The 24,846-nt window shown below is 42.4% G+C and overlaps 1 protein-coding gene across 1 annotated transcript in view; it reads right to left on the bottom strand.

Moving 5' to 3' along the window:
* Positions 1 to 24,846, bottom strand: part of LOC137658577 (ubiquitin conjugation factor E4 B-like) — a 144,704-nt gene that overhangs the window by 68,525 nt on the left and 51,333 nt on the right. Inside the window, exons 9-16 of the mRNA XM_068393481.1 lie at positions 22,053 to 22,183; positions 20,380 to 20,547; positions 19,608 to 19,808; positions 7,244 to 7,432; positions 6,904 to 7,024; positions 5,622 to 5,767; positions 5,303 to 5,398; positions 1,113 to 1,375 (exon numbers count right to left, since the gene is read on the bottom strand). Of these exons, the coding sequence (XP_068249582.1) occupies positions 1,113 to 1,375; positions 5,303 to 5,398; positions 5,622 to 5,767; positions 6,904 to 7,024; positions 7,244 to 7,432; positions 19,608 to 19,808; positions 20,380 to 20,547; positions 22,053 to 22,183 (1,315 nt within the window). The remainder of the gene's footprint in view (positions 1 to 1,112; positions 1,376 to 5,302; positions 5,399 to 5,621; positions 5,768 to 6,903; positions 7,025 to 7,243; positions 7,433 to 19,607; positions 19,809 to 20,379; positions 20,548 to 22,052; positions 22,184 to 24,846) is intronic.

Here is a 24,846-nt window from a genome sequence, read left to right as displayed (position 1 = left end):
TCACACATAAAAACCTATAGAATTTGCCTATTTAAGGACATGCATTACTCCAGCTTTTACATTTTATACTGCTAGACATATATACTTCATACACAAAATTCTAAAGAGTTAATACTTTTAGTACTATAGTCCATTTCTTTTAGCGATGCATATTTGCAACGACTCGCAGCGGTGCCCTTTTAGCTCGGAAAAGTTTCCGGATCGCTGATTGGTTGGACAAGATAATTCTAACCAATCAGCGATCAGGAAACTTTTCCGAGCTAAAGGGACACCGCCGCGAGTCGGTGCAAATATGCATCGCTAAAAGAAATGGGCTATAGTAGTAGTAAGAAGAGTAAAGTGCACTACAAAAGTGGAGGTCATGTTTTCTTAAGGAAGGAGGGATCTTAGACGTTCTGAGCTCTATCAATCAAATCATAGTCCAATTCATTATTCTACATTTTTAATAATTCTCAAATCATTGAGTTTCAACTTTTACGATAGTTTATTTTTTCAAGACTAATAAAAATATTTTAGGCAACAACAATAATGAAACTAACAATAAAAAATAATTTGAAAAAGTATTAATAAATATTGTAAATAAAAAACTAAAAATAACAGCAATGTTAACAATTAACAAGGTTATATTATTACAGTACCATTAAATTTATGAAGCTCCACTTTGGACTACCAAATATCTTAATTCCAATTGCAACACCCAGAGACAATTCTTGAGCCATTATTTTAGACTAAGTATTAAAAGCCATTAAATTGGCTAAGTATATCAAATGACAAATTCACGAACCTTTACTTGTTACCAATTATTTACAAACTATAGTCCATTTCTTTTATCGAGGCAGATTTGCACCGACTCGCAGCGGTGCCCTTTTAGCTCGGAAAAGTTTCCTGATCGCTGATTGGTTAGAATTATCTCGTCCAACCAATCAGCGATCAGGAAACTTTTCCGAGCTAAAAGGGCACCGCTGCGAGTCGGTGCAAATCTGCATCGCTAAAAGAAATTGACTATAATTACTCTTTCCTACATCTACTAATTTGAATCCCACTACCTCTCACTAAATACTATGACATCAAAAAGCAAATTACTGAACTATTAAAGCACCAGATCCACTTACTGTAATGTAAACAATAAGAATTCTGCCAAATCATCTAGGTACCACTCAGGCAGTGCAGCAAAGAGCTCGGGCAATTCAGATGGAAGAGGCAGGAAGTTGGCAGTATCAGCAAGCGTCACCCCCAGAGGTGCCAGAGTGTTCTGATCGCCCGTAAGTATACGTAATATTACCTGAGATACTCCAGAGTAGTAATGCATACATCTTTCTAGTAGATTTTCGTCTAGGAGGCCAGCATCAGCACATATTCGGCATTTGTTTAGCTTCTGTTAGGAAGGAAATAAAAAATTTCATAATAATAGAAAGTTAAAATACCATAAATGGGAAATATGTCACAACAAAGGTATAAAAACCATTAAGACATTCAATTCCATATTACTTTATAACAGAAGCCATTCCACAAGCATCCTTCCCCTATGATGAAGAAAATAAAATCTAAGGCAAAAGTTTCAAATCCTTCCGCAAAAGTATGGAAAAAAAAATTCTAGGAAAGAAAAAGTCAGAAGAAAAAGGGGTAGCTTTTGATCTTGTTGAACAATATGAAAAAACTTGAATGAAAGGAAAATTGAAAAGAAAGAGAGGCCTAATCAAGAAGCAACAAAATGGAGAGTTATAGACCTCCTTGGACAATATGAAAATTCTACAGGATTTTGAAAGGAGTTTGTACAAAAGAAAAGGGGGAATTATGCCTTCTCAGACAATCTGAAAATTCTAAAGGATTTTGGAATGGTGTATAGCTATAACAAACCATACAAACTTATGTATCATGCCCCATTCTGAACCTCAAAAATTCATTTTAATATTGGGGATCCATAATATATGAAGTAAAAATGGAGATTGTGAGTCCATTTGTGTGTGACATGTTAATAATGCAAGGCAAAAGGCTAGGCTATATTACTCATCAAAAATATTGAGCCACAATTCACATCCACTTGAAAATCAATAATAAAATTACCTTTCCCAAATAAAAAAAAAAAAAAACACACTAGAGTTGGTTTAACATACGTCAGATTCACCCTTAAGTATTAAATACAAAAATAAAATCTACTTTATGATGTATTACCCGACCTTACGTCGGTTTTACATCATATAATAATGAAAAAGTGCAAAAATGTACTGAATTGTACTTCATATGAAAGCTTATTAATGTAGGTAAAGTATCTGTTTTTTGGTAAAATAATAGCAGGTCGTAAGTACTTTTCTTGTTTTATTCATGTACAGTATATGGGATATACAAGTTACTATAATCCGACCTATGTCAAATAACAACTAACGTCAGGTCTCTTGGCACAAATTAACAACATAGGGTGGGATATTGCTGTACAGGTGACTAGTAAACAATGAAAATAGCAGCTTCTCATCATACTTGTCTGTGTATATTTACATTCAAACTTGCATAATCAATTGATTTCAAGAACCCTGCTAGAAAAATTGCCAGTTGTTTGGTGGGCAGCAGCGTGTATGCATGTCCTAAGAATTTTAGTTAACAAAGGCAATAAACTTACTGCATTTACCTCAACATCAAAAAGCCATTCCTTGGAAAATTACAATTGACTTATTTTCCATCCTATAATTTATTCATAATTCTCTTTTCTCTTTAGGAACTCAAAGATTTACAAATATTTTATGTGAATTCTATTAGTAATATAGTTTCAAATATGGGGTAATGCATTGATAGCCTCATTCACTTTAGCCTATCATTTGTGTTTATTTCACTCTTTTGTATTCATGGTAGTATCTTAAACTTAACCATATTATTATAAATCAAAACATTCTGCATGTTGGGTTTTTGTTTTTGTACTAACTCTCATTTTCATATAACTCTTGTAAATAAGCTACAGGAAATTTTGTTTTTGCTACACTTTCCTCCAAAATCCTTGTATTTTAGGTGTGTGAATAACTGTTACAGTATTTTGATTTGTATCTATTTCATTATTAAAACCCATATTTCCAAAAATTATTTCAAGTCACAATGGTTAATAGTCTAATTTGGTTGTTCTTATATTGAAGTTGAGTTAATTTGTTTACCATTTATAATTGAAGTTAGAAGTAATTGTTTTAAGTTACTTCTGTTTTGGAAATTATTTTCAAGGCTCTCTGTAAGATCTCTAGTTAGTTCTAGAGTAGAGTTCCTTATTGCCACTCCAACTGAGTATTTCAAAGTCGAGTATGTTGTTGAGTGAGTTCGTGAGAAGGATATCTTATATTTTATATTTCATATTTCTATATATTTTGAGCGAGTTTTTGTGCAGATCTGTATGAAAGGCATACCTCAATTAATACTTTTATCTGACATCACTTGTTAACAGTTTTTGGAAAGTGTGGAGTTTCTATGTAAATATTATTTCTTCTCGGGTTCGTTCCATGAGTGTTTCGTTATCGTAAATAGCTTTTATATTTCTTTTATTTAATTAACTTTATTTTTCTTTATAAACTTTGTTTCATATCAAGTTTTGTTTTGAAATTAAATGTTTTGGTTTAAATTTTCTTTGAATAATGTCCTTCACTGAGCTTGGAGTTTGCTTAGTTAGCAATTGAATTGTTCAGTGAGCAGAGGTAAGAACTTATTCGTCCCTTAGACTAACATGTAACGCTCATGACCACTAGTCGTTACAGATTACTAAAGATATTTTCAGTTATCTGTTGTTAACCGCAACCCTGATATATCAACCTATTGATGTCTCAAATGCTATGAAGCTTAACAAAATAAGAGAGCAAAAATAACTCGATGTGGTCACATATGTGAGGCTCCTATTCCTATTTGGAAGTATCTCTGAAGAATACAATTTATATGGATCAACCAGAATGAGTGGGTCTTCTTTCACCAGATTGCAAGACTTTACACCAGAGAATGTCTGACACCAAACATAAATGTTTTCCAGCAAGAATATCATTTTCCACATCTTAGCCAGCTGGGGCTAGAGAAAGAATCATGAATCTCCTGAAGACAGCTAGTGCCTCATAGGAAATAAGACACCCTATTTCTTCCTGCCAATCCTTTGTGGAGTTTGGTGAGAATTTGGCTATGAGACATGGGGTGAATTTGAACCACTTTGACTGACATTTGGGGGCTTTACTGTTCCATGTACAATGTCAATCTTCAGGTATTTGGTTTGGGTGAAAGGAAACAAGTACAGTACTACTTAGTATATTACCTGTAGGCTCATACAATTAGACTAAAAAGGTTATAAAATCCCTAGCAAGTAAAGACCAAGATTAGCCAGTTGTCCAGGTACTGATTGTAAAATCGAGAGACCATCACTACCATTACCCATGAAAACATGGGGTGCCATTGTCAGGCCAAAGCATCTACTAGAATATACCAAATATAAGAAATTACAAAACATAATAAACAGAGGAGCAAGACTGATAAAACGTGTCCCACCTCGAGATAGGATCACTTCTATACAAATTTATTTACACTGTGGACTATGCCAGTCTTCCCTCTTCTTCCTTGGAGATTGAATATTTGTCAGCTGATACAGTACTGTTGAAATACCATTTGGGTAAGTAAATTTTAAGGATTGTTCTTAATGGGAGGTGTTGTCCTACATCAGTGGTTCAGAGAAGATTGATCTATCTCCCTGAGAGATACAGCAGAGCCTCCTTACTCATGGCCATTAGGTTCCAAACATCCAGTGGACAAGGAAATCTGCAGATCTTACCAGACCCTAACTTCTAAGGATATCAAAATAATCTTATGCTTATACAGTATTGTAGGCTTAGTCAATTGAGCAAGGTGCAGGGGTCGTCAACACTGAAATCTTATAAATGGGGAAATGTCCATGTTAAGTATATCACACTGTACCCCATTACACTTTTGAATAGCAGTTATGAGGCTGGATAACAAGAAAGAAATTGAATAAAATACGAAAGAGACAAAGTATTGATAAGAAAACAAACAAGGTTTATTATATAATATTTAGACCTAAACCTAAAGGAAAGCAATTCTACTTGGCTCAAGAGCCTTCCCACTTTTCACCCTCTTCAACATGGAATGAATATTCCACGATCATGTAGACCTAAAGAGAAATGATCTCTCAAATTCAACACTGTTGCCTGGAATGTAATACTTGCTGTACAAAGTTCCTAGATCAAATTAAATGGATATGATGAGTGGCTCAAATAAACATTCAAAATACTTTATGCTGTCTACAAAAAAATCCAATAATTGATGCACAAAAATTACATACCTTTAGCTGCATTTTCCATTTTTTTAACAATTCTCGTTGCCTCGAAGCTACAGGTAGGTTGGCCCATTGAGATTCAGTACTTTCTATTTCTTCCACCTGTTTCAAATTGTAAAATAATAACAGAATAAAACCTGTATATTTCCCTCAGAATAAAGTACATGTAAAAATGTATAGGCATACAATAAAGTTGATAACCCTATAAGAAGGTTACAAAAGGCTTAAATTAAATGGAGAGATAACACAGAATAAATCTTTATCAAGTTTTTTATCTTACATCATAATTATGGCAGCAAAAAGCATTAAAAATAGAAATCCTCACCATCTTTTGAAGGTCCCGTATCGCTCTTAATCGTCTCGTATACTTTCGCATAACAGGTAAGACACCTAAATGGTGGGCATGAAGCGTTAAGAACCAGCAGTGACTATGAAATGTTATTGGTTGAAATTTGGAGCACCCTTCAGATCCTGTAAAAAAAAAAAAAAAAATTACCAAAAATAACTACATAAAACTGACAGTCCAACAGTTTATAGTTTTCAAAAATCCTGGTTCCAAATCTCCATTGGTGCTTTGAATAACCATAGGAAATTAAGAAAAATTAAAATATGAATAAGAATTTTCAAAGCAACAGTACTCTTCAATGAAAAAAACATCCATCTACTAATGAAAAACTACTATGCACAATTAAACTTGTAAATATAAATGACTGCCATTTGTTACAAATTATTGTTCTAAATTCTAGTTTCATTTTAAAAAATCTAGAAAATGTCAAAATATTAACCATCGTGGGGATCTCATGATGAATGTGTTCAACTCACATTCACTGGAATTACACCAACAGTTACTTACTACCAAGATATTTAGTTAACAAAGACATTGATACACTTCAACTTGATTAGCATAAATATGAACTTCAAAAGACATATCAATACTTAGGATCAAAGTCTCATCAGTTAATAAGCTTTACCCAGAATTAAAATTCTGAAATGGAGGAAACGCCTGTTAATAAAGTAATATTTAACCTCAAACCAGCCCATGTGATGGACATGGAACTAGCAGCCTTACCAAAAATATATTCTCTGACAAATCAATGGGTATTTCTAACCTTTTATAGGACTGAACATAAAAACATGTTCTTAAAAAGAGAGGTGAATACTGCAGAGATCCACAAATAATGAGAACCGAATAGAAAGAAAGATGTCGAACAAGGAGAATTAGCTAATGACGACCCACCCACTTATTCTGACTCCTCACTACCCAAGGAGAAAAAGAATTTATTGCTGTCAGGTTCTTATCTAATTTGTAAAACCACAAGGAACAATACATAGCCTAAACTGAGAACACTAAGCTCCAAATACAACCATTTCAGAAGCAAATACGAGGAAATATGCATCTTCTTAGAATATCACGAGATCTAGATTTCTGATAATGAAGCAGTTGGGTTCCACAAGGCACTAGAAGAGTTAGAAGACCCAGGCCTACAAGGCTGAGGACTATGAAGTGTGAATTAGGAGATGATGAATGGAGAAGTATTAAATTAAAAGCTCAAGATAGAGACGACTGGTGAAATCTAACCAAGAGCCTTGGCGTCAATAGAACTTACGCTGTTTTCGCACCCATTCTTCGACCTCTTCCTGAGTCATGGAAAGTCGTGAATCTTTAGACACATCTACTAATGATTCTGGATGTATTAGATAATAAGGGTCCACTTTGTCCAGTTTAACCTGTAAAGAAAATAAACTCCATTAAAATTAAGAAAAAAGTATAACATTCTCCAATTGGCAACCAAAACTTCAAACCTAAACACTTTATATTACAATAAGCATTTCCAAAGAGTAATAGTAGTAATCTTACTTCTTTGTAATGAAACATCAAATATACAATGTTAACTGAAAAATCAAAAGGACAAAGATAAAACTGAAATATGAAACATGGAAAGTTACCTTAAAACAAAGTTGTTGTAAAACTGAGAGCAAATTGATCATAGGGCCATCTCCCGCCACCACTTTTTCCTCAACGTGGATCTGTGCACGGCGTTCATTGCATCGAATCAACTTGGCAAGATAAGACAGAACAGGCTCACGTGATGAAGGATTCAGTAAAATGCTGCGAAACAATTTGTGCAAGGTTGTCTGAAAAATAAAGCAATTTGATAAACATTTTAACAAATTAAAATATTGTACTGTAAATGGTACAGTAAATAATGAAACAACAATTATTGTTTACAAGGGATAACCTATAAAGAGAAGACCCATAATAACAATACATTCATTTATATTAAACAAAACTTCAGTAAAATATGTACTACTGTATTAAGTATTAATATTTGTTTCCTCACAAACCTATTACCGTACTGCACATAATAAATACCAATTTTATAGTCTAAAAAAATCCCTGGCAATTCAATCATTGTCAACAGTTAACCAGAAACACTTTACATGCAAATATGGATCCTTCAGTTTCAGCGTCACAGATTACAGCTATCTGAAACCCCTATATTCTCCCAATTGATTTACAGGAAAACCTAATTCATGTAAATCACTGTCTTTTACGATGCATACAATCCATTCACTTGATCGAAAATTCTTTCTTTCTCATGTGATGAAACAAACTTTAGAAAAATTCATAACTACCAGATACAGTAGAGGATTATGTTCCATTTTTATAGCATTTTTTCAACATTTGTAAATATTAGCTATAGTGCTCCCAAACGAAAGTGGCAGTCGAATGACAGTTCTTCTTAATATTTCGTATATATTTCAAATAATTTCGTACCTTCACGACCTCTCGGTGAGGATTCAAGAAAATTTGCCCAGCTTGACATTTGCGGATTAACTGATTTAGCGTGTCGGACTAATCTTGTTCTTCTCTGAAAACGGGTGACCTCTAAATCTTAATCATTTGATTTTTTCTGGGTTTTTTCTACCAACAGAGATTTTCAGTACACTGGAATCTTTTGTAATCCTATTAAACTCATACACACAAACACACACATATATTTATATATATATATATATATGTATATATATATATATATATATATATATATATATATATATATACATATACATATATATGTGAATATTTAGATATATATACACACACACACACACACATATATATATATATATATATATATATATATATATATATATATATATATATATGTGTGTGTATATATATATATATATATATATATATATATATATATATATATATATATATATATATATATATATATATATATACTGTATACACACACATATATATATATTATTATTATTATTATTATTATTATTATTATTATTAACCAAGCTACAACCCTAATTGGAATAGCGAGATGCTATAAGCCCAGTGGCTCCAATAGGGAAAAATAGCCCAGTGAGGAAAGGAAATAAGGAAATAAATAAATGAAGAGAACAAATTAACAATAAATCATTCTAAAAAGGGTAATGTCAAAAGAGATATGTCATATATAAACTATTAACAACGTCAAAAACAAATATGTTATATATAAACTATAAAAAGACTCATGTCCGCCTGGTCAACAAAAAAACATTTGCTCCAACTTTGAACTTTTGAAGTTCTACTGATTCAACTACCCGATTAGGAAGATCATTCCACAACTTGGTAACAGCTGGAATAAAACTTCTAGAGTACTGCGTAGTATTGAGTCTTATGATGGAGAAGGCCTGGCTATTAGAATTAACTGCTGCCTAGTATTACGAACAGGATAGAATTGTCCAGGCAGATCTGAATGTAAAGGATGGTCAGAGTTATGAAAAATCTTATGCAACATGCATAATGAACTAATTGAACGACGGTGCCAGAGATTAATATCTAGATCAGGAATAAGAAATCTAATAGACCGAAGTTTCTGTCCAACAAATTAAGAGGAGAATCAGCAGCTGAAAACCAGACAGGAGAACAATACTCAAAACAAGGTAGAATAAAAGAATTAAAACGCTATATACATATATATATATATATATATATATATATATATATATATATATATATATATATATATATATATATATATATATATATGTGAATATATATATATATATATATATATATATATATATATATATATACACATACATATGTGAATATATATATATATATATATATATATATATATATATATATATATATATATACATATACATATATATACACATACATATGTGAATATATATATATATATATATATATATATATATATATATATATATATATATATATATATATATATATATATATATATATATATATATATAATGCCGTATATCATATTCACTCAGATAAAGATGTAAAATTAGTAAAGACACATGCGCCTTGTTTAAATGCAATAGAGACTTTTAATCTATTCCAATTTCATTTCCATTGGCCACCTGGGAAAAATATCCGAAAAGGGAACTATATTCGGGATAATGACCGACGGAACTGCCACGCCTTTAAGACCTTAATCCATCCCCTGCTTTAGGGCATCCAAATAAAATGACCGAAATATTTTAGATTCGATGCGAAAAAATAAGCTCTCAGCTGCCACTTTCGTTTGGGAGCACTATAGTATGGGATAATTACGGGAAGTAAATATTACTAATTTCAGAATTTATATTTTTCCTAACCATACAAACCTGAATCCTTTAAAAGGAGTATCTTTCAAGCTTGGCTGGTACCTAACTGTCAAACTTTATAATGAAGTGCCAGTAATCACTTGTTGGTGGCACAGCCCTGCCCCCATGGAAGGATTCCGGTTTGTATAGTTAGGAAAAATACAAATTATCTTTAGTTTTTGTTTTGTTCCAATATTAATACAAAACCTCATCCTTAAGTGTCTCGTCCATCTTTATGGGGGAGGAAATCTCGATAAACATAATACAGTAGCTGGTTTCCACTCCCGGACCCGATAGGGGTGAGGGAGTGTTGATTCCTACCACCTCTCATAACTTGAGACTAGATTCTCACAAGCAGAACTAGATTTCTATCCACGTTTAACTTTCCCTCTGTTGATTGTGGTGTTGAGTATGACTTGGTTGCAATGAGGCCATGGGAAGTAAGCCTTTGTTGCAATGAGTCCATGTCCCCTCGCTACCTATCTGTGGCTGCTTGCTAAACATCGTCCTACAGAGGTGCCATCTTCTCAATTCAGGAAAAGAAAGTATTACAATTAGTAAAGGAAGCAGCACTCCTATGTCATGGTATAAAAGGTGAAGGAGGGCATCCAAGCTTCACCAATACTCGGCCAATGGAACAAGTGAACACCTCCGTAGTAAAGCCAGCCTCTCACGTCATGGGACCAGGGGTCAGCCAGGAGCTGTTCACCTCCCCTGAACAAGAGGTGATATTATCAAGTCCTTCCTGGACTACTATTACTTACCAGAATCGGAAGAGAAGGACAAGTAAACTCGTTTCTTTCTCTTACCAACTTTCCACTCAGGTTCTACAAGCAGAACAAGGTCATTGGCACTCTTAACACAGACATGGGTGGGGTTACTGATGCAGGAACCAGGGCCCTTGAGGGCACAGGAACAGAAGGGCGATACAAAAAGGATCAACTGACTTGATCCCTTTTTCATGACTTTTCACCAGCTTTGCCAATATGACAGTATTCGGAGTTTTCTTAGGCTTACGATGATACATTGTAGAAATCACCATTGGGGTCAGTCACAACTGGAATTTCTGGCAGTGGGGACCCTGGAGGCCAATTAGCCTTAAGCTACCAACTCCCTCAAAAATTACATAAAGGACATACCTGCAAAAACTAAGGAATGCTTGGCCTTCCTCGGGTCAACCTTGTCAGTGGGGGACTTTATCACTACGGAATAACTTCCACCACATCCTGGATTGCGACAATCCCAGGGGGAACTTCAAACAATCCTGATCCCAGTACTCTCTGATCCTTAAGCATACTCCCCAGGGACGAAGGGGGTATTGTCAAGGATGACTTAGGAGAAACCTTAGCCTTCATAACCTTCCAAAAAGAATAAATCTGCCACAAAACAGGCGGCCACAATCTGCACTCAGCATATGGGAATAATTGTAAACAATCATGGCCCCTTAAAGATGGGCAGAGAGAAAGTGGATCTACTGCCATTCTAGCCATAAACAGACTGCACTGTCCACCTTTTTCCTTCCATTTACAAAATTCCCAGTTCACATACATAATGCACAAGATGTCAACAATCAACCATTATAACTCTGAAGCAAGAGAAACAGATCTAATAGTCTTGGTTAATATCCAACTGTATGTACTATTTTAAAGGGAGAAAGGTTCGTACAATATACATATAGAAGCAATATGACAAATTCGGAGATAATTTGTATTTTTCCTAACCATACAAAACTTAGCTATTTACATTGGGTTTACTTTCGGCGTAGCTGAAATGACGAGCCAATAGATTTTAACGAGGGTTAACTACCCCTGCACTAGTTAGCGGGGGTAGGGGAAGGGGTAGCTTGGGGTAGCTACCCCTCCCCCCCACACACCGGTGATTTGCTTCACTTCACTTAGAGGTAGGACTTGACTTGGGGGACAAGGCTGGCGGGCAAATATGTGTAAATAGCTAAGGTTTGTATGGTTGAAATAATACAAATTATCTCCGAATTTGTCATTTGTTCCGTAACCGAAATACAAACCACGCTATTTACACTGGGTGACTTACCCCTTAGGAAGGGTGGAAAGTCCCCAGCCTTACTGACTTTGGCTTTACCCGGGGGCTCCGCCTCCCAGTGAGTAGCACTTGAGAAAAGGAGTCCCTGCACCTCACAAGTTCCTCGCTTCGCAAGGAACGTGTGGCCTACCTAAGTTGTGTGTGGAGGCAAGAGCGTGACTCGTCCTATGAAGTTGACCTTGAGACCTTTAGATAGGAATCCAGGATAGGACGTTCCCAATACCACCTCGTCAGGGTATGGGGGACGCGACAGTATTAAGCTTAATACTAGGAGCACAAGGAAGCATGGGTTACCTGCAGAGGTTGAGGTCAGCTATGCGGAGACCAGGATGCTGCTTCCCCAAGAGAGGGGAGGATGAAGAAAGAAGTAAGGGTCAGACATACTCTTTCATTCACGCAGACTAAAACCGGGTAACAACGCCCTCAACCTACTGCTACTTGTCCATAAAGGAGCCTGAGGTTAGACCAGCTGTTGTGCAGCCACCACAGGGCCGATAGAAAAGGTATCGAGGCTCCTGTGGGTCACGTCCTGCAGGTAGTGGGCTATGAAGGTCGTCTGATGCTTCCAGACCCCAGCTTGAAGCACCTGCGTCACAGAGAAGTTTCTCTTGAAGGCCAGGGACGTAGCAATGCCCCTGACGTCGTGTGCCCTAGGGCGACGTGAATGAGGAGGGTCTGGATTCAAGGCGTGATGGATAACCCTTCGAATCCAAGCCGAGATGGTGTTCTTGGTGACCCTCCTCTTCGTCCTGCCTGTGCTAACAAACAATGCTTGCACTTGAGGACGAACTGCAGCTGTTCTCTTCAAGTAACACCTCAGACTCCTCACTGGACATAGCAGCTGGTCTGGGTCGCTTGTTACAGAACGGAGACTCGCGATCCTGAAAGAGTCGAACCGTGGGTCCGGCACTCCAGGGTTCTGAGTCTTGGCAACAAACTCAGGGACGAACCTGAACGTTACCTCCCCCCATCCCCTTGAATGGGCGATGTCGTACGAGAGACCATGAAGTTTACTAACTCGCTTGGCAGAGGCCAAAGCGAGCAGGAAAGCCGTCTTCCAAGACAGGTGGCGATCAGAGGCCTATTGTAATGGTTCGAAGGGAGGTCTCTTAAGAGCCCTGAGAACCCGAACCACGTTCCAAGGAGGAGGTCTCACTTCCGACTGAGGGCAGGTAAGCTCATAGCTACGTATGAATAGAGAGTGTTCCAGCGAGGAAGAAATGTCCACTCCTTTCAGCCTAAAAGCCAAGCTTAAGGCTGAGTGACAGCCTTTCACTGCTGAGACCGAAAGGCGCATTTCCTCCCGCAATTAAACGAGGAACTCCGCTATTGCTGGAATAGTGGCATCGAGTGGAGAGATACCCATCCCACGACACCAACCACAGAAGACTCTCCACTTCGCCTGGTAGACTCCCTCAGAGGACTTTCGCAGGTGCTGAGACATCCTCTCTGCAACCTGTTGCGAAAAGCCTCTCTCCGTGAGCAGACGCTGGACAGTCTCCAGGCGTGAAGCCGAAGCGAGGCTACGGCCTTGTGGAAGATGTTGCAGTGTGGTTGTCTGAGTAGCTCGTGTCGTGGGGAAGTTCTCTCGGGAGCTCCGTCAGGAGCTGCGGAAGGTCCGGGAACCATTCCGCGTGATGCCATAGCGGAGCTATCAGAGTCATCGAACAGTTGACCGATAGTCTGGTCCTGTTGAGCACCCTTCTCATCAGACAGAACGGTGGGAAGGCGTATACGTCGATGTTTTCCCACCGTTGTTGGAAAGCATCTTGCCAGAGTGCCTTGGAGTCCGGGACTGGGGAGCAGTACAGGGGCAGTTTGAAATTCAAAGCTGTCGCGAACAGATCCACGGTCGGGGAACCCCACAAAGTCAAGACTTTGTTGGCTATCTGAGGATCCAAAGACCACTCGGTACTCACTATCTACGAAGCCCTGCTCAGACTGTCGGCGAGCACATTCCTCTTGCCAGGAATGAAGCGAGCTGATAGTGTTATCGAGTGGACTTTGGTCCACCTCAGAATCTTTACTGCAAGATGGGATAGCTGCTGCGGAAAAGTACCTCCCTGCTTGTTGATATAAGCCACTATCGTGGTGTTGTCGCTCATCACCACCACGGAGTGACCCGCCAGGATCCGTTGGAACTGTTGAAGAGCCAGAAAGACGGCCTTCATCTCTAGCAGGTTGATGTGCAGGTACTTTTCTTTATTCTGACCAAAGGCCTGAGGTCCTCTGGTCCAGAATGTGCGCCCCCCACCCTTCTTTTGACGCGTCCGAAAACAGTGTCAATTCTGGGGGGAGGACGAGAAGATCTACTCCCTTTCGCAGGTTCTCGTCGACCAGCCACCATCGCAGGTCCGCCTGTTCTGAAGGTCCTATCGGGACCTGGAAGTCCGGGGAATCGGATCCTTGATTCCACCGGGACTTGAGCCGCCATTGCAGGGATCTCATCCTGAGACGGCCATTTGGAACCAGACGAGCCAGGGGGGACAGGTGACCTAAGAGACGCAACCACGATTGGGCGGGAAGCTCTTCTCGCCTGAGGAAGGGTTCCGCCACCCTCCTCAGCCTTGCTATCTTGTTGTCTGATGGAAAGGCTTTGTGGAGATTGGTGTCTAACAACATGCCTAGATAAACCAGTCGTTGGGACGGCTACAGAGAGGACTTCTCGAGATTTACCACGATCCCCAGATCCTGGCAAAGTCCCAGAAGCCTGTCTCGGTGTCGAAGAAGCGTCGACTCCGAATCCAAATAACGAAGGAGACGGATGCCGTTCCTGTGCGCCCAAGATGAAATCAGGGTAAACACTCTGGTGAACACCTGAGGTGCTGTGGAGAGACCGAAGCACAGCACCTTGAACTGGTAGGTATTGCTGTCTAGGCTGAATCTCAAGTAGTTCCTGGAAGACGGATGGATTGGGATCTGGAAGTACGCGTCCTTTAGATCCAGTGTGCACATGAAGTCTTGTGGTCTCACCGCAAGTCTGACCGTGTCCGCTGTCTCCATGCTGACCGGAGTTTGCTTGACAAACTTGTTCAGAGCTGAGAGGTCGATGACAGGTCTCCAGCCTACAGACGCCTTCTTTACAAGAAAGAGTCGACTGAAGAAGCCTGGGGAGCCGTTGACGACCTCCTGGAGAGCATCCTTCTTGAGCATGGTCTCGACTTCGACCCGAAGGGCCAGCCCCTTTACCGATCCCATGGCATAGGAGCTCAACGACATTGGATTCGCTGTCAGGGGAGGTTGAGATGTCGTGAATGGGACGCGATAGCCTTGGCCGATCACGGAGACCATCCAAGCATCGGCCCCATGTTGCTGCCACCTGTGCACGCAACTTTGAAGGCATCCCCCACAGGTGGACACGCGGGGGGACTGCCACTCCTAGCGCTTGCGGCCGCGGCCGCTCCCTCTAGGAGTCTTGCCTCCCCTGGAGGACTTACCGCCCCTCTTGTCCTTGGCTGGAGAGGGCTCGGGCTTAGACACCACTTTCTTATCTGCTGGCGCCTGCTTTGGTGTCTTGCGAGGCTGCTGCTGCGGTTGCTGTGGAGCTGGAGGCTTGTAGGGCCGAGATGCAAGGGCCCTTTGGAGGAGGGAGTCTTGGTTAGACTTCCTCCACCTCTCAGCTGTACGTTCCATGTCTTGAGGCTCGAACAGATTCCCCCCAAGAAGGGAAGCGTGCCTGAGCCTGCAGACATCCACGGCAGGGACCTTCGGATGGATCTTCTCGGTCACCGCATCACGACGCTTCAACACCGAGTTGGCCTATAGGTTGGTAACCTGATGTGCCAGGAACTCGATGGAGCGAGTGCCCGAGAGGAGGAAGGTTCCAGGGCCTTCCTATTGGTCTCCTTAGACAGATCCTCGGAGCGCAATAGGATGCCCAGAGAACCTAGCCAGATATCCAGCCATGAAGTGGCCTGCATGGCGCACTTCGCGACCTTTTCATGGCTCAGGATCTCCGACGCCGAGAACGTCACCTGCCGGGCGGAGAGCTTCTCAAGAGGAACTCCCCTAGCGAGCTCTTCTACCGAATGATGGAGGGGAAGAGCGAGGCTAGACTCCCCCATGATCTCAAAATACCTCCTCTGCTGGAGACGAGGAGGTGTGAGGAGTTTGTTCCCGGCAGAGGAACGACTGGAGGAAGCGAGAACCGCGAGTTGAGCATTGGCCCTGGCTCTGGCACTCTTCAGCCCCTGGGACCAGGGCAAAGCCGCGCTGGCCTTGGGGGGCTTCTGAGTTCCGTACACCTGATCCAGGACCGTGTCCTTGCCTTCACGGGGGGCGATCACAGGGTCCATGAACCCGTTGAGCTGTCTCATCAGGCTCAGAACCTGCCAGAAGGCATGCTCAGATTCTTGCTGGTCTCCTCCCTGTGGATTGGCAGCTAAGTCTCCTGTCCCCGGAATCTCTTCCTGGGGAGATGCGTGGACGTTCTCCCGGGGTACAGCTGGATCCTGACGAATTCGAGAAGACGACTTCGGAATCGTCTTGGAGTCCTTGGGTTCCCTCCTGGGCGGGATACACGACCCCAACAAAGAGGTCTGGAAGGCGCCTTCCACGCGAGACGATTCCCCTCCATGAGGAGACGACTCCCCCCTTGGTGCCGAGGGGGAGACCGCTACCTCGCTGGATGCTCCTGAGGACGGAAAAGCCTCGTCCTCGGGAGAAGGAGAAAACGCCTGCGAAGGGGACGGAGCCTTCCTGACGGACCTCTTAGGAACCAACTTCTCCCTGGGAGAAGTCACCACGAAGTCCACTCCTCTCCTTCTCTTCAGCGGGGGCGAGGCCGCCGTTGGCTCGTGTCCTTGATCGGCGAGTGCCGGCTTCATAGCCTTCACTAACGCCCGCATCAGAGGACCAAACCAAGACTGCCGAGACACAGACACAGAGTACGAAATTCCCGCTGGAGGGAAGGGGATCGGGCGATCCTTCACCACTGGACCTGCCTGTAAGGAAAAAGGGGAAGAAAGTTGCTCTGACCTCTCCGATGGGCCTTCCCTATCCTGAAAAAGAGACCTGCGCTTAGGCGCAGGCAATCCTGATTGCAGTCTGGTGACACGCGTCCCTGCTGCTGTCGCGAGCTACGGAACCCGACGCGAACGGGGGTCGTGCTGACGCTCGTGCGTAGGCGAAACTAAGGAGTCACGCGCGAGAGGCTGTTGAAGCGCAGGCGCGCAATCGCGCGGAGACAATCGAGCGCGGGCGAACGGTCGCGCGGGCGCGCAGGCGAGTAAGCGCGTGGGCAAGCTAGGCGAGTGAGCGCGTTGGCGAAGGAACGCGTTGGCGCGTGGGCGAACGAGATCGCTCCGACGACCGCTGTCGATGGTGTCCAGGGGACCTGTAACGCGTGGGAGAGCGATGGCGAGCAGGCGATCGATGGCGCGTAGGCGAGCGATGGCACGTTAGGCGAGCTATGGCGCCTAGAACGCGCAGGCGAGCGACCGCGCATGGGCGAGCTGGTAGAAGGAGACCCATGTCTCTCCAGATCCTCTGGGCGCCGACACGTAGGAGAGCGCTTGCGCGCAGGCGAAGAGTCACGCGGGCGGTCAGGAGATCGCCGATGTTCAGGGGATCGTTGACGCGCTGGGGACCGTTGACGCGCAGGAGATCGCTGACGAGCAGGCGAACGTTGACGCGTCTGTGATCGCTGGCGTGCTGGTGATCGCTGGCGTGCTGGTGATCGCTGGCGTGCTGGTGATCGCTGGCGAGCAGGAGGGCGACACGTGGAATCCTGTGCGGGAGCTGCCGGCACAGTGCGCAAAGGCGAACGTTCACGAACGGGCTCAGGAACAGGAGGTGGGTGGGCGCGAGGGCGTACAGGAACCTTGGAAGTACGCGTTGGAGACCGCGAGCATTGCTGCGCTGGAACAGGCTGACGAGCAGGATCGCGAGGGCGAGGAGAAGAAGAGTCCTTGTCCAGGAACTGGGAGCGCCGGTGCGCTCTGACGGGCAGGAGATCTAGTGCGCTCAGGAGACCGATGGCGCGCTGGGCGCACAACAAGAACAGCAGGATGTTCGATGTCCTCAGAAGAGCGCTGGCGAGCAGTGGGGCGACGATCATCAGGAGAGCGCTGGCGAACAGGAGCGCGCTGGCGATCAGGAGAACGCTGACGAGCAGGAGAGCGCCTGTGCGCTAACACTGCAGAAGGGCGCGCAGGGGAACCCTGACGCGCAAGGAAAGCAGCCACAACGTGGGATACAACCCTTTGCCCCGAAGGGACCGTTGCCCGTCGGATGACGAGGTCAGACTGCTGTCCATCTGCACTAGAAGCGGAAGGTCTGGAAGGCGTTGGAGAACGAGAGCGATCCCCGGAGAGGTCTAAGGAAATTGGAGCTGCAGGCTGCTTACGGCGAGGAGAGTCCCCATCGGAGGAAGGAGGCGAATATTCAAAAAGGCGCCTCTTAGCACCCTTATAGGGAGACGGGAGGCCCTTGCGGCCCAGCGGACGGTGAGCCTTACGGCGAAGGCGGCCACGAGGGGGGTTGTCAGGATTACCAGTCCTCCGAAGGGGAGTCTCAGTCAGAGCGCTCCCCTGAGAGGGAGGCTTGGCCGCAGAAGAGCCCGTGGGACTCCCTTCCCCCTTCGAAGGATGTACAGAAGGGGGAGGAGAGCCTTCAGCAACGTCATCCACATCAGGAGCCGCAGAGGTTTGCCCAGACCCGTCGGAAGCCTCTGCCACCACGACGTCGACGATAGACAGAGGATCTACCTCTGCTATCACTGGCGACTGCTTAACAGTGGCCCCCAACTGGACAAGGTCAAACAGGGCTTCCTTGGAGGGCAGGCCCTTTAGCCCCAAGGAAGCCCAAAGCTGAAAAAGATCATCATGAGACACAGGATCATTATCAAAAACCTCCCCCGGAGGAGGAGGGGGAGCCGCCCCGCTATGGGAGACGACGCCCTCTCCCCCAACCGAAGGTCGGGAAACAGAACTAGGGCCTGCGCTCCCACTTGGTGGTCTCTCCTTAGGAGCCGGACGAGGGGGAGCTTCGGAGGAGGTTTGGGCGGCGGAAGAAGAGTCCCGAGAGCCTTCCTCCTTCAAGGCAACCCCAGAAGGAGAACGGTCTCTCTTGGACTTCTTCTTACGCCGGCGGCCAAACCTCTCCCACTGGGAGGCAGACCACTCCCTACACTCACTACAAGTATTTTCTCTGTCACACCGTCGGCCTCGACACTGCGGGCAAAGGGTGTGAGGATCCGTATCCACCGCAGACATGAAAGTACCGCAAGGGAGACCGGCAATACCAGGGCACTTACGCATGGTGGACATCCAAGTGCGAGGCCAACTTCAAACACACACAAGCTGAGGAAAAGCCAAAAAAAAAAGATTAAGGCTGTCAAACGAGGACGATGGACAGACACGTCTGTTCATCGCCGGAGCCAAAAGTGAAGTGAAGCAAGCTACCCCTTCCCCTACCCCCGCTAACTAGCGCGGGGGTAGTTAACCCTCGTTAAAATCTATTGGCTCGTCATTTCAGCTACGCCGAAAGTAAACCCAATGTAAATAGTGTGGTTTGTATTTCGGTTACGGAACAAATTAAGTGTTTTTACACACACCTTTTATCAAATAACAAAATAACCATCAAAAACCTCAAACAAAGCATAAAATAATTCATCTATTATACTTACAGTGCGAACATGATCCAATTCCTTTGCCAAATCCTGTAATCCACTGGGAATATTTCTGGTACTAACATTCTTGATGAATTTCTCTACTACTTTAGGATCATCTTCAGCAAACAGTGATAAACATAAGAATGGTCCAAGGAGTGTAGTAAACATCATTTCACGACCAGCTGAGGGATGTTCCGTGTTCGAACACCAATTACTCTGAAAATGAAACAATATCATTGTTAACAAAGAATTTTTTTCTTCATATATGTAACTAATAAGTCATGAAGGAATGTGCAAATTTATACTCATGTCTATTCAATGTGTTTATTTTTTATTGTATATCATTTAGCATGTTATAGGGCTTAATACTGCTGAGCAAGTAAAAATCTAAAAATTTTTAATCTACAAAAATTTGTATTTTCCTAAATTATAAAAAACCAAGTCCTTTACTAGGAATATGACTTCAGCAATGATGGAACAGCTGTTTAACCTTCTAATGAGGTAATTATAGTTGCTGGCAGGTGGGCGGGGGGGGGGGGGGGGGGGGGGGGGGGGGGGCACTCGCTGGGTAGAGTAACCTTTATTCTGACCTTAACCTAGGAATTGAAGGTTGGCAGAGATGACCAGTGTAACTTAGAAGTTCTTGGGTATGTATACTGTAGTTAGGAAAAATACAAATTGCTTTAAAAATCTGACACGGATACAAACCTTCACCCTTTAATAGGCGATTCCTCCTAAGGAGGGAGGATATATCTATAACCAAACTGTTATACACTACGAAACTTACCATTGAGGTCATCAGATCACATATAGGCCGTTGGTTGGAGTTAGCAGCATTATTTGGTCTCATATCAATCAGCAAGAATAAAGACTCTAAAACTCTTATGTACAGGGACGAAGTTACACTGCAACTCCTCATTGTTGTACTCAGGCCCAGAAGTAAGGGCCCAAAAACCTGGAAAAAAAAAAACCAAAAAACTCATTAATAAACCACTTACAAAAAATTAAAGATGTGATGGTTTCTTCCCAAATAGGACTTTAAGGATAGCCTATATACAAAATTTCTTTCACATACATACATACATATACCAAGGCACTTCCCCCAATTTTGGGGGGTAGCCGACATCAACAAATGAAACAAAAACAAAAAGGGGACCTCTATTCTCTACGTTCCTCTTTCACATTCAATAAAATTTATAAATTTATCAGTGACTTTTACATGGCATTCCAAATTAACTAGTATACTCTAACTCGGTCCTTATGTAAAACACTTTCCTGTTTTCCCTGCAAGAAATAAAAGAAAGTACTAACTCACTAAGAAAAAGATTTTCATTTTTATAACACCAAAAAAAATATTTCTAAGAAAATATTGCTTCAATTAGTGTACTTTCATTAGATAAATATTTATCTACTCAGATGAAACAAATAAAATAAAACTAGCGCACAGTAGGAGATTCTGTCCTAGGTGTAGAGTCAAATTTATGCTAAGTAGTACAGTACTGTACTAATAACAACTAATAGACCGCTGAAGTACTTGGTATCATTACTCGATATTTTGATAATAGTAATACTAATGTTAACCGATAGCCTATTGAAAGGAAATCACTCGATTTGCCCGATCGCTTTCCGCCAGGAATACAACTTACTAAGAGAAATTAGTCCATTTTTATAAAGAAAATATATTATTTCTAAGGAAATACTCATCCTATTAGTGTACTATTTCCGACAGACTTGTGACATCATCACAGTTGCAAGTGGTCCAAAGTCAAACAGTGGTAAGTTGATGACTACCTATACTTGTAATTACTATCAAAACCCTCAACAAGGTCTTGAGTTCAGGTTCATATATAGTACATTTTTGACAGTTTCATCGGTTTTACCACAATGTTACCATTATACATTAGTGAACTTTGATCAGTGCCTGCCACTAAAGTTATGGTAAATCTAGCAAAGGCCCCTTCAGATGAGTGCAATAATTTTATATTCTCACTGTACAAAGGTAATTTTGGAGCTATACCATAGCCTTGTACAGTACTCTATTGTAATGTGCTAAAAAATTGGGAAAGATTAACTGAAGAATTAAAATGACATTAAAGTTGATAAATATTTAACAGATGACGTGCAGTCAACAGAATTTCAAGGGCTGATGATTTGCAGACTGCATAATATGTCATCAGAACCTCAAAGGTTCATGGAGCATTGGTTTTATTAATTTTATTAATTTTCTTTTTTTGATGTCAGCTAACCCCCAAAATTGGAGGAAGTGCCATGGTAAATAGATAGGTGGATTACAATTTTGCACATCTTGCCCTATAACATTTTTTCTTTGCTAAATTATTCTAATTAACATTTTTTTGCACTAATTCATTTACATATCTCTACATAAGGTCATTCTAGACTTTTGACTGATGCATGAATTACTGTATTCTGTTCTTTCTCTATTGAGGTACTCCAACTTACTTTATATAATAATTCCTCATTTTCATAGGTAAATAGAATGAGATCACAAAGGAATCCCCTGGGCAGACTCTCCGTCAGCAGCGGATGTAGCAACAAGGATGGTTGAGGAGCTAATGCATTTGTAAGGCCTCCTGAAATGGAACAATAAATTAATGACTAATGCATGAATCAGTAACTAGACTTGGCAAGGATTAAAACTGATAAACTTATAGAAAAAGAATTAAAAGCAAGAGAGAAGCCCTTTAAGGTATATATGTAAAATAAATAAAAAATATTAAAATTCTATATGCAAAGTCAAATACACTAAGCTTGAATCATGTAAAATGTTACTTACTTCATTCATAATTATAAACCTAAATAATTTTCTTAAAAAATTAATACCTATTACTAATGAAATGAGAACTGAAGTAACTACATTTTCCAGAATACCATGATAGCTACTCATACCAATAAAATTTTAAATCTATCCTTTATCTAATAATTGGATTTTCCTGTAAACTAAACAGATTTTGAGCGAAGCGAAAAATCTATTTTTGGGTGAGATAGCCATGTCGTCCTGATGGAAGGTTCCTTTAAGTAGCTTCCTAGGGTATATTTGACTACAATGATATTCCCAGAGAATTTAACTTAAGGTCTCCAGAATTCTAACTCTTGGCACAAATATCCTTGAAGTTTCCCTTAAGGATATCGCAGAATATCAGGGGACGTATTCTTGACACGCCACATAGCAATCTGCACCCCGCATAGCGTTTATGCTTCAAGGGGGAAAAGTGGCAAAAAAAAAAGAGAAGCCGTTAACAAGGTTCCCTTCCTCTGTTACTGTTTGAGTGCTCAGATGGCGCCACCATCGCCGCCATCTTTATTCCTTGTAGCGTTGAGCTGGTGCTACAGATACAGTATTATTGGGAGGGATCCTGCCAAGGCCTTTCAAACAAAGGAGGGCGGGTCCATCAGGACGACATGCCTATCTCACCCAAAAATCACAAATTTTAAGTAATTTGTATTTTTCCTAACAGTACTTACCTCGAACTACTTTCTTAGGAGTATCTGGGATCTCCTCCCAACCGACCAGAGTTTTGTGTAGTTTACCCTACTCCCGTTTTCTATGAGGGGCAACCTCAGGTGGTGTGATACGTGCCCTGCGGCAACCCCGGATCAGAGAGCATGCTTGCTCAGGTCTCGATCCCCAGTAAGTTCTTGATAGCTTAGGTTTCTATGAGGTCCAGCAAGGTACTCGGGGAAGGATGGGTGGGCCATTACCCAAAAGTAGTTCGAGGTAAGTACTGTTAGGAAAAATACAAATTAACATTTGTGATTTGTTCCAACACGGAGTACTTACCTCGAACTACTTTCTTAGGAGACTTATACCTTAGGAGGTGGGAGTGTCCTTCATGACCTAGAGACCGAGAGAAGTATATAAGAGGAACCTAGATAGGAGACTAGGTTCTGCTGACCCCAAGGAAAACACGAGACAATAGGGAAAACTACGCACAAACCCATCTTAGTGTCTAAGTAACTCACCTCTGCAAGAAATCCTAAGAGACATGTCCTTCCAAAGATAGTGTATCCCATGGCAGTTTCAGGGGACTACTGGAGTCATTTTGGTAAGGGAGCAGGGGAAGGAAGAACAAGGGGGGTTAAGGATGGAACCTGTTTTCTCTTGGACTTACTACCCACGGTTGTCACTGGGGCTACACCTTTAAACCTTTTGGAGCGCGGAAATGACGGGACCTATCAAGAACCCGTCTAGGGACTTCCTCGAGTAGTCCTTTAAGTAGTGAGCTGTGAAGGTCGAATGGTTAGACCAAGTACCTGCCCTCAGGATCTGGCCCACTGCCATATTTTTCTCAAATGCCAATGAAGTACTTAGACCCCTAATGTCATGGGGTCTGGGCTTTCCTGGAAGGGGGACCCCTGCACTACTGTAGGCCCTGACGATCACCTGTCATAGCCAGAAGGAGATAGTATTCTTAGAGACTGGCTTCTTCACTAGTCTCGAGGAGACGAACAGACTCTAGATCTCGGGTCGAAGTCTGGCTGTCCTCTCTAAGTATTTTCGTACTGCCCTGACAGGGCACAGCAGCAAGTCCCTCGAGTTGTCCGAACGAGGAATTGCCGGCACTGAGAACCTTTCAAACTTGGGATCCCAAACGGCTGGATTCTGAGTCTTTGCCACGAAGGATGGGACGAACCTGAAGGTAGCCTCACGCCAACCCTTCGAGTGAGATACCTCGTACGACAGTCCGTGCAACTCCCCTACCCGTTTTGCTGAAGCCAGAGCTAACAGAAAAACTGTCTTGAGGGCAAGTTCCTTGTCCAAGATGTCCTTTAGGGGTTCAAAGGGAGGTTCTGACAGCATCATCAGGTCTCTGACCACGTCCCACAGGGGCACCCTACTGGCCTGAGGGGGGCACGATTGTTCGAAGCTCCTGATGAGCATCGAGATATGTCTGGAGGCACCCAGGTCGATGCCCTTCAGGAGGAAGACTTGACCCAGAGCAGCCCGGACTCCTTTGATGGCTGGGATGGACATGTTTACTTCGTCCCTGAGATAGACTAGGAAGTCCGCTATCTCTAGAACGGAGGCCCTCAATGGTTTGATGTTCCCCGAGATGCACCACTTAGTGAATGTGGCCCACTTTGCCTGGTATACTGCCGCTGATGAACGCCTCCGATACCCTGACATCCTTGCTGCCGTTCTCGAAGAATATCCCTCTTTCCTCAGGAGATGCTCGATAACCTCCACGCGTGAAGGCGGAGGGACTGATGGTTCTCTTGGAACCTTTGAAAATGG

Source organism: Palaemon carinicauda, chromosome 1 (assembly GCF_036898095.1).
Source record: "Palaemon carinicauda isolate YSFRI2023 chromosome 1, ASM3689809v2, whole genome shotgun sequence".
Taxonomy (NCBI): domain Eukaryota; kingdom Metazoa; phylum Arthropoda; class Malacostraca; order Decapoda; family Palaemonidae; genus Palaemon; species Palaemon carinicauda.
Note: the sequence above shows the minus strand (reverse complement) of the source record. Positions and strands in the feature narration are given on the sequence as shown.